Source organism: Rhinopithecus bieti, unplaced genomic scaffold (assembly GCF_001698545.2).
Source record: "Rhinopithecus bieti isolate Rb0 unplaced genomic scaffold, ASM169854v2 scaffold_9981, whole genome shotgun sequence".
NCBI lineage: Eukaryota > Metazoa > Chordata > Mammalia > Primates > Cercopithecidae > Rhinopithecus > Rhinopithecus bieti.
The window spans coordinates 808,019-824,234 of record NW_016806838.1 but is presented as its reverse complement, the minus strand read 5'-3'; the positions used below and the strand labels follow the sequence as shown (position 1 = coordinate 824,234).

General features: G+C 34.9%; 1 protein-coding gene across 4 annotated transcripts in view; it reads left to right on the top strand.

The window, feature by feature from the left end:
• Nucleotides 1-13,469, top strand: part of ENPP4 (ectonucleotide pyrophosphatase/phosphodiesterase 4) — an 18,627-nt gene extending 5,158 nt beyond the window's left edge. For 2 of the 4 annotated variants that reach the window (XM_017878086.1, XM_017878087.1), the window contains exons 2-4: nucleotides 6,509-7,364; nucleotides 8,019-8,189; nucleotides 10,052-13,458. In XM_017878086.1, coding sequence (XP_017733575.1) covers nucleotides 6,542-7,364; nucleotides 8,019-8,189; nucleotides 10,052-10,416 — 1,359 coding nt within the window. In that variant the 5' untranslated portion in view covers nucleotides 6,509-6,541 and the 3' untranslated portion in view covers nucleotides 10,417-13,458. Of the gene's footprint in view, nucleotides 1-6,508; nucleotides 7,365-8,018; nucleotides 8,190-10,051 lie in introns of all 4 variants that reach the window. The other 2 variants (XM_017878084.1, XM_017878088.1) reach the window with 2 other exon arrangements.
• Nucleotides 13,470-16,216: the final 2,747 nt, after the last annotated feature.

Here is a 16,216-nt window from a genome sequence, read left to right as displayed (position 1 = left end):
CCCCCCCCCCCCCGAGATTGTTTCAAGCTATTTTAAGGAAATTAAGAGGCCTGCAGCACTTGTACATCTTCCCCCCACCTCCACTTAGATTAGTTGCAGGATATAATATGGAATAAATTTTGATGAAACTACAAGGCGTAATGAAGGGAGGTATTTTACTATGTAGAAAGTAAGATACGTGTGTTTTGAAGATGCTAGAAAATTTTGTGTATGCTAGAAATTTCTGTGTGTTTTACAGAATTGGAGAACAATTTAGAATCCAGACCAAGGAATTTTTTTAGGGAGTATATGTTTTTCCTTAGACTATAAGAAAGCAACTGATAATAATCTAAAAGTAACGGTCTTATTTATAGACATAGAATAAAGTTTTTAAAGGTGTATGAGAGTTTCATTGTATTACAGAGCAGATGGCATGCTAATGGTGACAAATATCTTTCACCATATCCTGTAATGGTTTATCCTCTCTTGGCTTCACATGGGCTAAGAATGCCCCAGTGAGAGTTGACTGCATTCCATTCATGCAAGAACGTCTTCCCAGAGAAGTTAGAAGGTAGTTTGTTCCCTGAATTGAAGACTAACTCATACTTCCAGTTGTTTTGGGGATATTTGGTTGCAGTCCAGAGAGGTCCGCTCTTTTTCTTCTCTTTGACATCTTTTGGGTGTGAAAAATTACAGAATATCTTTCAATATTTTGTAATATAACAGTTTCATTCCCTGCAAACTTTATTTTCATTCCTTGGAAACTGCTTGAGAACTTCTCATTGTTGGTTTGTCTGTAGCTTAACACTCCGTTAGAATGAGACAGAATGTGGTAGATATGGATCCAGCACTGCTAATAAAAGAAGAGTTCTGTTAATAGTTTGGAGATTATTACCAGATTTGTTAACTTGCTATTACTGGACTTGTAAACTTATTGAGGACATGAAATTAGTAAGAACACAGTAAAGCAACATTGCTTTCTGAGCCCAGCCAATCACTGGACTTTAGCTTCATCATATACAAAGTCATATGAAAGGTCATCATATGCGAGGAGATGAGACTAAATTTTTCCTAGTGTATTTTATAGTTTCACAATAATATTCTGCCTGTCATAGTACAGACTTGGTTTTTTTTTTCCCCCCCAACAGCTTTGTAACTAGAATGATAAAGGGAAACTAATTTTGAGGGCCTATTCTGTAACCTTTACACATCCCCATTTTACACACAAGGAAACGGAAGCCAGAAAAAGTTTGATCTACCCAAGATCACCCATCTACTAGTTGTGAGCTCAGGTTCTGGGACCCTTCTGACTTCAGTCTATAGTCTTTGCACTTTGTCTATAATCCTAATCCTGAGAACAAGGACTGGGACGCTTGGATGCCAGCAGTGTGCTGAGGGATTACTGAGCCACAGGATTAACAGCATGTGTTCCTGGAGCATCCTTTTAACTCAAGATTTGAGGAAGAAGCATTTTGATTAGTATTTCATAGGGTAGGAGGGACACAGGTTTTTGGTCTGTTTTGCACATGGGAAGTGGTATAAAGCTTTCACATTAAAACACTCAAGTCTGTATTACGGAGTATAAAATTCACTTTTTTTTGAGGTAAAATGAGATGAAAGATGTTTCCTGTTTTGTGGCGGGACATTTAAGATTACAATTTCACTTCCCTCTGCTCTTTTAAAAAAAATAACAGTTTTATTGAGATATAAATCACATACCATTCAATTCACTCATTTAAAGAGTACAGCTTTATGGAATTGTGCAACTGTCATCACAATCAATTTGAAAACATTTTCATAACCCCCAAAATCAACTTTATACCTACTGGCATTTACTACCCATTTCCCCCCCAACCCCTAGCCCTAGATAGTTACTGTAGTTACTTTTAGTCTCTGTAGATTTGCCGATTCTAGACATTTTATCTAAATGGAATCATACAGTAAGTGATTTTTTGTGACTGCGTTCTTACATTTAGCATATTTATCCAGGTTGTAAAATGTGTCAGCACTTCCTTCCTTTTTTTGTCAAATAATATTTTATTATATGGATATATCACATTTTATTTATCCATTCATAAGTTAGTGCACGTTGAGATGTTTCTACTTCTTGAGTCTTACAAATAATGCTGCTGTGAACATTTGTGTATAAGTTTTTGCGTGGACATATGTTTTCATTTCTCTTGGGCACATGCCTAATAGTAGAATTGCTGGGTTATATGGTAGTCCTATTTTTAACCCTTTGAAGACTGCCAGAATATTTTCCAAAGTGGCTGTACCATTTTACATTTCCTGTAGCAGTTTATAACAGTTTCATTTTCTCTATCAACACTTGTTATTTCTTTTATTTACTCATCCTTCTGGGTGTGAAGTGGTATCTTATTGTGGGTTTGATTGCATTTCTCTGATGACTAATGCTGTTGAGCATCTTTTCATGTGCTAATTTGTCAATAAAAGATATGAGAAATATATTTTTCAGATCATGCTCATTTTTTAATTAGATTATCCGACTTTTTATTATTGAGTTGTAGCAATTCTTTGTATAGTCTAGATACAAATCTCTTCAGATATATGATTTGCAAATATTTTCTTGCATTCTCTGTGTTGCCTTTTCACTTTCTTGATGATATCATTTAAAGCATGATACTTTTTAATTTTGAAGTCCAGTTCATTTCTCTTTTTTGGTCACTTGTGCTCTTGGTGTGGTATCTAAGAACCCAGGGTTACAAAAAGTTACTCCTACATTTACTCCTACATTTTCTTTTAAGAGTTTTACAGTTTTAGCTCTTAACCAAGGTCTGTGATCTATGAATGAATTTTTGTGTATGGTATGAGGCAGGGCTCCAATTTGTTCTTTTGCATGTGGATATCCCGTTGTCCCTGTACCATTTGTTGAATTGTCTTGGCACCCCTCTGCTCTTAGAGGTAAATCTACTGGAAAATTTTTAGACATACTACAATATTCCATTTTTAGTAATTTCTCTAACAGCTTAGCGTTAAAAATAATACATTATGGTGTATGAATCTCAAACACACTGTTACAAATATGTATTCATAAATTTATGGGGATTTTTCCCTGTGAGAAGATACTGTGCCACCTATTTGCTGATTTAAGCCTATTCTCTTATTTGGTGTTGTAGAACAAAATTGATTAAAGTGTAAAGCCTGTCTTTCTTTTTCCAGATGACAGCCTGATTTATTATTTTTGTTATTTATGCTCCTGCTTTGATTGTTATATATTTGAAAAGTATAAGTTCTTTGTTCCCTAATACATGGCACATACATATACTTTTGTGTTATGGAATTAGTGATAGTAGATATTTGTTGAATGATTTTTTACAAAATGACCCAGGTGTCTGCTGAGCCAGCCTTCATATATAGGAACTAATTTTAGGATATTCCGGAAATGCAAACTAATACTGAAGAGCTATTATAGACCACCAAGATGAATGATGATTATACTTTACATGTTGTAATACATTTCAGAAAGATCGTGACAATGAAATATGGTGGATGGAAATTCAAGTTGGCAGTTATTTCTGTATTTATTTCACAGTAATTTGCATGCAAGTTGGGTCTGGATATTGGAGGGACTTGAATGTGACACTCAGGCATTTGGGCTTTTTGTATAGGCAGGGGGATCTTTTGAATGTATTTTTAATTAAGGGAACATGAACAGAGCTGTGCCCAGGGAAACTGAGTTGGCAGTAGATGTGAGGTGAGAAAGTGGAAGGTGGTTGAGGTAGAAAGGTGAATTAAGAGACAAAAGTGCTCTGGACAAGAGATATTGAGGTCTAAAGAAATATAGCAGTAGTAGAGATGGATGAGTGGGTAGCTGTTAAAAATGTTTGTTTCAAATGCAGGTTTCTGGCCTCTACTGTGGCTGACTGAATCAGAATCTCCTAGTTATAGTGATTTGACAGCTGCACTTTTAACAAGCTTCCTTCAGTGATTCTTATGTCTGATGTGCTGTATTAGATGATGTGAAGATAGAATTGACTAGACTGGCAACTGATCATATACTCAGGGGATCTCTTTGTGACTAGAGAATGGTGAAGCTATTTTAAAGGATTGGTAACTAAGGAAGGGGGAAAAGATGTGGAGGTATAGAGAATGCATTCCATCTGACACATATCAGATTGGATTTGGCAGCAGAACAGCTGTGCGATGGGATAGGACTGGTTGGGAATATAAAATAGTTACACAGGGAAAGAGCCAGAGAAGTAAATAGTGTTTTTCAAAAAGTAAATTTATGAGTATGTTTTCCCTGAGAGAAGATACTGTGCCACCTATTTGCTGATTTAAAAGTCTCTGTTGTTGGAAAGAAATATTTGGATATGGGGAACTATACTCAGAGAAACCAGGGAATCTACTCAATCCAAGCTTTCATGGAGACCTGCATGCCCTTGACACAAGTTCTAAAATTGTAGCAACCCACATGACATTGTCATCTGATTGAACCCAGTTAAAACTCTCTGAGGGAGGAGTTAAGTCACACATAAACACTGTGTTGGGTGCATAAAATACTGAATGAAAGGGGAAATACCATTGTCTAGTTTCTTGATAGCTGAAATTGCTGAGATATGACTAGGGCTGTGTCTGTGGAAATACCCATATGCCTCCTCTACCCCTTATTAGATTTGTTACTCTGTCCTTTGGAGAGGTGGTTTTGTTACTCTGCATTGTTTTTGGTTATTGGGGAGCACCAGGAACAAATGTTCCATGCACCATATTCAGAAGGCAACCTGTCTCAGATTGAAACAGTAGAGATTTTCTAGACCCCAAGATCCTCATAAATCAGATTCTGTGCCTTTGGTCTTTCTAATTTTAAGTCAGTTTTTAAGAGGATCACAGCCTCTGTCAGTAAGTATTTGACCACAAGTACACAGATCCTCCAGGTGGCATGTTTGAAAGAAAGAGAGAAAGTATTTCCAGTCTACTTGAGAGAATACACAATACATGACTCCTGAACTTCATAATCATATTAGTTAACTTGCTGCTCTTCATACCTGGGACCTCAACATGCATACCCATTACCATGTTCAGGATCTTCTTAATCTGAAATAATGCATTCACTTGTTGCATTATAACTGCAATCCCAGATCTGTGTAACTTTCACTGAAAGTTACTCTTAACTAATCTTAATTAGTTCTTTGACTTCACCAGAACCTCTAGTTGAAAAACTTCTCTGCTTCTCACATCTGTCAGTTTCAGCTTAGATGCTGCAGCCCAAATTTCAGCTGCTCTTTAGTTAGCATCTTCAACTCCCTTTGTCTTCCTTCAGTTTCTGGCAGAATCTCAAATCCAGGGAGGATCAGCTGCCTGTTTTGTTCATGCCTGTGCCAGGTTTACTGAGTTGCTAGAGAAAACCAGTCAACCATGTCACTATGAAAATTCATGACAGCTGTCAACATTGACTCCAGTTCTACTGTTTCCTCACACTTTTCCCATCCTCCACATTAACTATTTCAGATATTTTTTCTGTTCCTCAAACCTCTGAACCTTTTACCACTCTACTCCCTCTCAATAATTGACCCTACCCCTGAGACCCAACTCTCTTCACCTCTAGCCCTCAAACCTGTCAACTCCCCTACCTTTGCTCCTTCTCTCTTGTTACAATGGAAGAGGCATCCTGTCCATCTAAAATGAATCATTCTGCCTAAATCACATGTCCTATTTTCTTAGAGGCCAAAGAAGATAGAGACCGGAGGCAGGGAGATTTATTAGGGAAAAGCTGTTTTTGTCATCAGTGAATTGCTTTTAAAAAAAGAACAAAGAATCAGAGATAGCTTTAAGCCTAGGGAAACTATTAGTGAAAATAGTTGTTGATCACAAAAAGAAAGTTTAAGAGGGACCTGGTAATAAAATTCATTTCAATAGCTATTGGATTTCCTCATAAGTTACTGGAGCATCCATGTCCCTGTAGGCTTTGTATGTTTGTTAATCAACTTCATGTGACTATTGGGACACGTAAAGACTGATGGGGGGGCTTTTTTCTCAATAGCATTTATTTCTTATCCCCCCCTTTTTTATAGCAATGTTTTCCACAGAACTGGCAATAAGCCAATATGGTAGAATTTCCACCAATTATTTCTGTGGGTTAAAGAAACTATAAAGTACAGTTTATTAAACCGGAAAAGTAATCATCATCTCTGGAGCCTCTGAAAGCTTGGCATTAACTTTATGTTATATAAAAGAATCATTTTAGTGTCTGCATCTATTTTTATTAAGCCTTTAGAAGAATTTCTAATGCAGCAAATGCGCATGACAGCCTAGGAGGAGTATTGATGTGGAGTATAAAAATGGTCCATATAAAGGATAGAGTAGGGCATATATATAAACAGGAAACTGGACAAGACAATATTTATTTTTTCCAAGTTTAGCTTTATTTTTAAATAAATGGCGTTATTTAAGTTAATATAGGTAAAGCTGGCATATAAATATTGGTTCTCTCCTCCTGTGGGCTAAAATTCTAAAACTTAACCCAAATGAAATAGCATTGCTACTTATGAATTGTGTTTTTACATTTTAGGAACCCTGATTGCTGTCTTTCAACGTGTTCATTATGAAGTTATTAGTAATACTTTTGTTTTCTGGACTTATTACTGGTTGTAGAAGTGACTCTTCCTCTAGTTTGCCACCTAAGTTACTACTAGTATCCTTTGATGGATTCAGAGCTGATTATCTGAAGAACTATGAATTTCCTCATCTCCAGAATTTTATCAAAGAAGGTGTCTTGGTAGAGCATGTTAAAATGTTTTATCACAAAACATTTCCAAACCACTACAGTATTGTGACAGGCTTGTATGAAGAAAGCCATGGCATTGTGGCTAATTCCATGTATGATGCAGTCACAAAGAAACATTTTTCTGACTCTAATGACAAGGATCCTTTTTGGTGGAATGAGGCCGTACCTATTTGGGTGACCAATCAGCTTCAGGAAAACAGATCAAGTGCTGCTGCTATGTGGCCTGGTACTGATGTACCCATTCACAATACCACCTCTTCCTATTTTATGAATTACAACTCCTCAGTGTCATTTGAGGAAAGACTAAATAATATTACTATGTGGCTAAACAATTCGAACCCACCAGTCACCTTTGCAACACTCTATTGGGAAGAACCAGATGCAAGTGGCCACAAGTATGGACCTGAAGATAAAGAAAACATGAGCAGAGTGTTGAAAAAAATAGATGATCTTATCGGTGACTTAGTCCAAAAACTCAAGATGTTAGGGCTGTGGGAAAATCTTAATGTGATCATTACAAGTGATCATGGGATGACCCAGTGTTCTCAGGATAGACTGATAAACTTGGATGTCTGCATCGATCATTCATACTACACTCTTATAGATTTGAGCCCAGTTGCTGCAATACTTCCCAAAATAAGTAAGTAAACATTCAGCTGAGGGATACTATTATTTGAATGGGGCAATTGATTGAGGGGGGGTGGGTTGTATAAAAGAATGAAGCTCTGGCTTTTTGTAGTTTAGAACCATATACTCAGAGTGGGATTATATGCTTTATTCCTCTTATTTACAAGTTTAGAGCAGTTGGCTTATGGTTTAGTTATATGGGTTATGGTTTAGTTTCAAAGTGAGTATTTCTTTGCTTTTGATATATCTAATTATTTGCACTAATGGAAAAAGGAAATTTTTATCCTTCAACATCTTAGATTTTAGTGTGTGATGTTTAGTGGTGATAGTGTGAGGTACCTTTCTTCTACTGATCACAGAATTAGTAGTTAGTAGTAACATGTAATTAGTTTATGTTTACTTAGGAAGATACACCTGAAAAATGTCCCCTTTCTATAAAAGTCCACCACGGTAATCCACAAAGTGAAACAGATTTGTTAATGTTTGAGAAAGGTATGTGTTTGTGTGTATCAGTCCCCAACACTGTCACATTATTATTGCTCTGTTTTTTTAAGAAGTGATTTAATAGATGACGTTATCTATAATTTACTTCCAGTTATTCTAGTTAGACATATTTTTTCCTTATCAATCATAATTTGTTTCCTTTGCTGTTTCCTTTTTTTCTCAGATAGAACAGAGGTTTACAACAAACTGAAAAACTGTAGCTCTTATATGAATGTTTATCTCAAAGAAGACATTCCTAACAGATTCTATTACCAACATAATGATCGGATTCAGCCCATTATTTTGGTTGCAAATGAAGGCTGGACAATTGTGCTAAATGAATCATCACAAAAATGTAAGTATTTAGTTGAGATATTTCTGTTGTGTCGTAGGAACAAATCATGCCTTGTGATAATGTTGTGTTAAGAGGGTACTTCGATTTAAAGAAGTTCACAGAGAAGAATTAGTTCAATTTTCAACCAGATAATTCCCAGGTTTTCATTTCATAGCAATTTACAGTAATCACAATTTCACCTTTAAATTAGAAAGTAGATTTAAGAGTGAAGGCATAGTCCTACTTTCTTTCCAAAACTGCAATTACTGTCAGTACTTTTCAAGATTCATTCTCTTGATTAATACAAAATAAAAGAGAGAAGTAAAAAGACAGTAAAAGGGGAGAGATTAGCTAATCCTTGTTCTTGTGTGTGTTAAAAAAAATTTGTCTGAGTAATCCTAAATCTTCCCCAGTGACAAAATCATTTACCTGAATGCTACAGCTATTTAGAACACTGGGCAAGAACCAGAAAGTAACCAGACAAAAAAATCCACCAAGTGAACAAAACAGATACATCAAAATCTCTCCTTAAAAATGTATAGGAGAGAAAATGTATAGGGGAGGGTTACAGTTCTTGCCTCAAACTGAAGGTTATTTATCCATATTTCATATTCAATTCAAATGCTTTTTTTAACATCTAATTTTGTGGCCTATAGTAGGGGTCAGCAAACTTTTTTAGTAAAGGGCCACATAGAAAATACTTTAGGCTTTGTGGGCCAGCTGGTCTCTGTCTCAGCTACTCAACTCTGCCTTTATTGTGTGAAAGCAGCCATAGACAACCTGTAAACAAACTGAAGTGGTGTGTTTCAGTGAAACTCTGGTTACAAAAAGGATGGAGGGCTGACCTTCGCTATGGGCTGTAGTTTGCAGTTCTCTGATATATAGCAATTTAGAAGTATCAGGCAAGCATAGGATAGACTCAGGGTCAATGAAGTTTGTATATTATTTACATCAATGTTATGTTGCATATTCGTTGTTGAAAACTGCAAGTATAGAAAAGCATAGGAAAGAGAACAAAAACTATCCATAATCCCTCAGTACAGATTTATAGGCAAATGTTAATTGTGGGCATTTCCCCCCATCCAATCTTTTTTCATATATGTGTGTGTGTGTGTGTGTGTGTGTATGTTTTAATATTGAAATCTTTCTATATATTCTGGTTTTTGTCATTTTTTTATAATAAAATATTTCAAACATACCACCAAAGAATAATATAACAAATATCAATATACTCATCACTCAGTCACCCGTATGTAATATGAAAGTGGGAGCTTATTAAATACAGCTGGTGTACGTTAAATGGCAACATTTGTTAAAGCTAAAAATTGGGAATTTATTATTGGAGTGGTATTAGGGACTATCATACACTTTTCTTTAAGTCTAACTTTTACTGGGATGGAGTCACCAGATTAGACAACACATTCAATGCAAGATCCTTCCTGTAACAATTGAGATAGGTTAGGCTGCAGATTTTCTTTTTCTCCCTTTGCCGGCGTTACTCACTTCTGCTCTTCCCAGTTACACAGAACCTTCAGCCTGACCACTGTCTTTATAACTAGTACTGTTTGCAGCGAGCTTTTGCAAACAGTGCTGAGATTGCCAGGTGAAGTAAGTGGTAGTAGGGCTGAAAGATAAGTACATCAGGTTGAGAAGTGGTGGTAAAGTCTAAGGATGACCAATTGGGAAAAGGGGCATGTGTGTGTGTTTGTGTGTGTGTATTTGAGAAAGAGAGAGGGAAATAGGGAACATAGCTGAGCTGAAGAAATAGAAATTTTTATTTCTGGTCCCTTTCTGAAAGAATTGAATGTGTATATACTAGAAACAAGTTATTTTTTCCTAAAAAGTCTGATCTTATTTACTGATGTTGTTTTGTTCTTTTTCAGTAGGTGACCATGGTTATGATAATTCTTTGCCTAGTATGCATCCATTTCTAGCTGCCCACGGACCTGCATTTCACAAAGGCTACAAGCATAGCACAATTAACATTGTGGATATTTATCCAATGATGTGCCACATCCTGGGATTAAAACCGCATCCCAATAATGGGACTTTTGGTCATACTAAGTGCTTGTTAGTTGACCAGTGGTGCATTAATCTCCCAGAAGCCATCGCGATTGTTATCGGTTCACTCTTGGTGTTAACCACACTAACATGCCTCATAATAATCATGCAGAATAGACTTTCTGTACCTCGTCCATTTTCTCGACTTCAGCTACAAGATGATGATGATGATCCTTTAATTGGGTGACAAGTGTTAGGGCTTATACAAAGTGTCTTTGATTAATCACAAAACTCAGAATACATCCAAAGAATAGTGTTGTAACTATGAAAAAGAATACTTTGAAAGACAAAGAACGTAGACTAAGCATGTTAAAATCATTCTATTGTTTTCCTTGTGTTTTGTTTTGGTGCATTTGCTAATAAGATAACCCTGACCATAGTAACATTGTTAGTAAATCATTAGGTCACATCTTCTAGTAGGAAATCATTAGGTAACATCAACCCTAACTAGAAATACTAAAAATGGCTTGAGAAAAATACTTCCTCTGCTTTTATTTTGCAATGAAGATGTGATACATCTTTAAATGAAAATATACCAAAATTTAGTAGGCATGTTTTCTAATAAATTTATATATTTGTAAAGAAAACAATAGAAATCTTTATGCAATTTGTGAATTTTGTATATTAGGGAGGAAAAGTTTCCTATATTTTTATATTTACCTTTAATTAGTTTGTATTTCAAGTACCCTCTTGAGGTAGGAAATGCTCTGTGTTGGTTAATAAAGTTGGAGCAGACAAAAAAGATACAGCAAATGAAGAAATATTTTAAGGAAACCTATTTAAAAAAAACAATTGAGACCATTTGATAAAAGCCTGAGTTGTCACCATTACGTCTTAAGCTGTTAGTCTTAAAGGTTATATCTTGAAGATTTTTGTTAATAAGAAATTCAGAAGAAAAGAGAGACAAGTGCTTTTCTCTCTATCTATGCTTAATGCCTTTATGTAAATTACTTGGTTGTTCGCGTGTGCCTGTGCAAGTGTGTTTGTGTGTAGTTGTGTGGACATTATGTGACTTACTATAGAAGGAGGTCAGAGATGGACTGTGGCCAGGCTTCCACATTCCTGAAACACACAGATCTCAGGAAAGGTTATTTTTGCACTTCATATTTGTTTACTTTCTCCTAACTCACAAGTTAAAAATCATAACTTAATTTCATTAACTTTTATCTTTTAACTCTCTCATGTTTGTTGTAACCTGTGGTATCCAAATGCTGCAGAAAAATTTATGACCCAAATACAAATGTCAATTTGACTGGGACAGAATGAGGAATGGAGATTTTTATATTTATCTTATGTTTTAGGCTATAGAATAGTTAAGAAATTTTAAACAGAATTTAGTATCTTTTGGTCTTTCACACCATTCATATGTTAAGTGGCAGAATAGCCTTAGTGCTACCTCCACTTTTTTCTCCAGTATTTGCATCACAGAAATAATCCCTCTGTTTAACGTTTGTTCAGAGCCAAGGGTTTATTGTGAAGAACTGTCATCCTGCTTTTGCTAGCTGGTACCTTCTAGTAATCAAAATTAATATGAAGAAACTAGGTTGTACAGACTAGATTATATTTAATAGGGGAAGAATTGGGCTCAAGAACCATTCATCAGTACATGAGATAAGCAGTTAATAGTATGATCTGTAAAGTTTTGACAATATAAAATAAACTTGGTAACTGTTTTACAAATATAAAAATGTAATAAATATGCAGCCCAGTTAAATGTTGATTATCTATGATGGTAAAGAAGAACAATGGTGCCAGTCATCAAACATACAATGCATCCTATTGAGTCACTGCTAATTTCTTGAGTCTGGTATTTGCTGCCTGTTGTATTTGGGGTTGTTGAGAGGCATTTTCAAACCCTGTATAAATAATCCATGCTGTTGGTCATAAATTGACTGTATTAAGAACAGTAAAATAAATGAAATAAAAACCAATAGTACTAATTTTGCTTTAAAAAAATTTCCAATTTTTTTCACATAAAACAGTAATCCTAAAGGTTAATATTAACAGTTGATCTAAACAGAATAATAGAAAAGTTCTACTTTAATTTCCATTAAAAAGCGAATAGCATTGACACATTTAAAGCTTTTCATTTAAAGAAGTAGATGTTTTTGAAGTATCTAAAATAGTAGCAGAATATTTTATACTTGGTCCTTGCAGTGGTGTGAGTTTTAATGATTGCATTAGCGTGATTGGTGGTTATGAGTTTCAGAAATCTATACTTGGCATCCAACTCATGAGTGGATTTTATATAGGATGGAATAGGAAGGGATGTCCTGTCAGTATCTTAACCCTTTCAACAAGACATTTACATATTTGTCTTTCCTTGCATTCTCAAAATATTAACCTGACTTGAAAATTAAGCAAAATTTAAAAGTATATGTTGATGGGACAAGAAGAATAGTATTTATTTAATAAAACATATATATTGAACTATGTGTTGATTCATTTGTATCTTTAAAAAAATTATCACTGTTAAAGCCATTGACTCCTTTAGTACACTGAGAAAATCTTATAGTAAAACTAGCCTTTTACATTAAGGTTTTGGTGTGTATTTTGTTAAATAACTAATATACTGCTCTATTTTCTGGGTAGTAGAAAGTATTTGGCTCCAGGAAACATTTAATTGTTTATGAAAACAATACCCCAAGGTAATAGGAAAGGTTTTGATTAAGTGTTTTTAATTCAGTCAGTGAATTCAGAATAAGTACATTCATGTATAACATAGGGACAGTTCTGCTGCTATTTATATGCAGTTCTTCTGGTAAATAGCAATAGAAAAAAACTTTCAATGTTTGTCTATAGGTTTTGTATTATTATTCTATTAGGTTTGGCTTAAGAATTTATAGAATTCTTGGAACATTAAAGGATTAAAATGTTTTTACATTGTTCTTGGGTGTCTCCTTCTTGTGCCTGTATCTGATAAGCTTTATGGATGATTGCATTTAATTCCTTTTATTTGGAGGGTTTTACTTCCTTGTTAACACGTAAAGTTATAAATGAAGGACAAGGAGGAGATGGAAAATGTGTATTTATTGTCAATTCTTAAAATAGTGTGTAAATAAAATAACATGAGTGTGCTTTAAAGAAATGTGTTATGTAGTGCCTTAATTTAAATTAAAATATTTTGACTTCTCATTTGAATTCAGAATTAATGACTTTGTTCATGATTTTAAAAATTTGTGTGAATAAAATCTACCAAAACATTCTGACTGTAATTATTAAATATAAAGTTCAGTGTCACTGGTGATTTTTACATTTGTTACCTTCTTGCAAAATATACTTACTGTGCTAGATGTTGACATGACTTAGTAATATTATAGAAGCCCTATCAGGTATTTATTAGGATTTTTTAAACCCTTTAACAAAAATTTTAAAACAGTATATAAATGTACAATCCAGCATAAGGATATCATTGGAAAGAAAGCCAAGATAAGTTTTACAGAGCCTCCAGAGCTGTAATTTATTGGCTTATGGTAGAAGAGAAGAGGTTTGAAAAAAACCGATTATAAAATAGTGGGGATGGTGGGGGAAGCAGTCTAATATTTAAACTTTGTTTTGTACATAGCCATAGGTATTTAATGACTTGTCCAATTGCATATGAATTCAAGAAGTTTCCCTCTATTAGAGCAGTGATTAATTCATTTCATATTTTTGTATTAAGAGAACACTGCTAGGAATTGTAGGAAAAGAAAAAAATAAATGGCACTTTTTTTACTCTGAAAGAGAATTATTTCAAAAGTGGTAAAATGTGTTATTTTTACCAACCAATTACCTATGTGTACTCATGGGTTAACTCTTGCTGCTGAGAGCCTTGTATCCAGAATCATTTTCCAGACCCTGTGCTTCCTGAGGTTTAGATGCTAACTTTGCCTCTTTCCCCAACTCCCAGCCTCCTTAGTGCCTATGTTTGGTTATTATTACATCCTTCTCACGCCATCCACTCCAGTAGTGTACTCCCACACACATTCACAACCATTGCTTGAAAGAATATGTGAGAATCTAAATGATCCAATTGGGCTTTGGAGTCCTGTAATAGACATGCTGATCACAACTTTTATGTGTATGTGTGTATGTAAGTATATGTGTAAGTGTATATATATGCGTGTGTGTATATATATATAGGCACACGTGTGTATATATAGTTCTGTATTCTAATGTATAAGTATGTGTATATGTTGAAATGACTAGATCCTCTGACTCCTCTCCCATGGTCAAAATTATCTGGGAGGTAAAAGCAGAGTCTATATCCAAAGAGTAAGCCAAACTGCTGTGCAGGCTTTCGGTGTTTCCACAAGTCTTTTTTTATTCCTTTGGCCTCTGAAATGTCATTTCCACTGTCAATACACAACCTAGTGAGCTCTTCTACTGACAGCTCCATGATGATGATTTACAGACATGTGTCTCCAGTCTAGACTTTCCTCTTGTGTTAAAGATACAATTTGCTGTTAATTTAATCAGCATTACATTCATATCAACCATGCTCAATCTCACTTTCGTAGGTGGGGTGGTGGAAAGGAGCAATAAAAATTAACCCCAAAACAAATCTGGAAAATTTCACTATACAAATAACCATTTTATAAAGGGGCTTCTATAGGTTAGACAGAGTACTATGGATTTACAAAATGTTTGAAATATACACTGAGGAGAGTGAGTATGTTTTTTACACTCAAAATTTCTGTGAAGATTCTCCCTCCCCTTTTTTTGTAATCTTAAAAGACATGTTGGGTTCTGTATCGAGTACTGCTAGACTGTGTAATTCAAACCAATGCCCTTACTGAGGACTAGAAAATCTGGACAAATAAAAGATTGTGTTTATGCACTGAGGAATTTCCAAGAAAGTGAAGAACGAAGAGGTTAGGATTTAGAAGGAAAAATATCCCCATAAACATGAGTCCCTAATGGCATCTGTGAATTGTGGAAGAGGCTGCTGAAGGGCTGAGAAGCTAACCTAATCAAGAGACTAGGAGGGGGTGGTTGAAGGAGAGAAGGCACAGATGTGAATGTATCTATTAAAGTCATGCATCTGCACTATTTGGCACAAATAAATTTGAAAATATAAATGAATAATTTCCTAGGAAAAAATATTGTTGGATAAAACTGACTCCAGTAGAGGAAAAGAAAACAAAAACATACTAGTTTCTGTATTTAGGAAAAGGTTGAGACAGTTATAGTGTACAAAAAGTATCAGACCTCAAAGACAATAATCCTTTTTTTAGTGACTCTATCAGGCTTGGATATCAGTTTATATTTGCCTCAAAAAACTAATATTTTAGAAAATGAAATATATTATTTTTAAGGTGAATAAAACTGATATCAAACTTAACAAAATAACACACACAAAAAAACTATGGACCAATCTTGAATGAGAGAAACATTTTTCAAAAATGAGAATTCAACCACATCAGTAGTTAGATATAAATAGACTGAACATTCCAGTGAAAAGGCAGAGATTATCAAATTAGATGAAAAAGCAATATCCAACTACATGTAGTCTACAAGAGAATCACTTTAAGTACAAAGACACAAATTGAATTTTAAAAAGGACAGAAAATAATGTGCCATGGAAACTGTATTAGTCCATTCTCACTCTGCTAATAAAGACATACCCGGGACTGGGTAATTTATAAAGGAAAGAGGTCTAATTGACTAACAGTTCCACAAGACTGAGGAGGCCTCAGGAAACTTACAATCATGGCAGAAGGGGAAGAAAATATGTCCTCTTCACATGGTGGCAGCAAGGAGAGAAGTGCAGAGGAAAGGGATGGAAGCCCCTTATAAAACCATCAAATCTCGTGAGAACTCACTATCATGAGAACAGTATGGAGGTAATTGCCCCCTTGATTCAATTACCTCCCACCAGGTCCTTTCCACAGCACGTGGGAATTGTGGGAACTACAATTCAAGATGAGATTTGGGTGCAGACACAGCAAAACCATATAGAAACCATAAAAAAGCTATAGTACATATATATATATATATATATATAT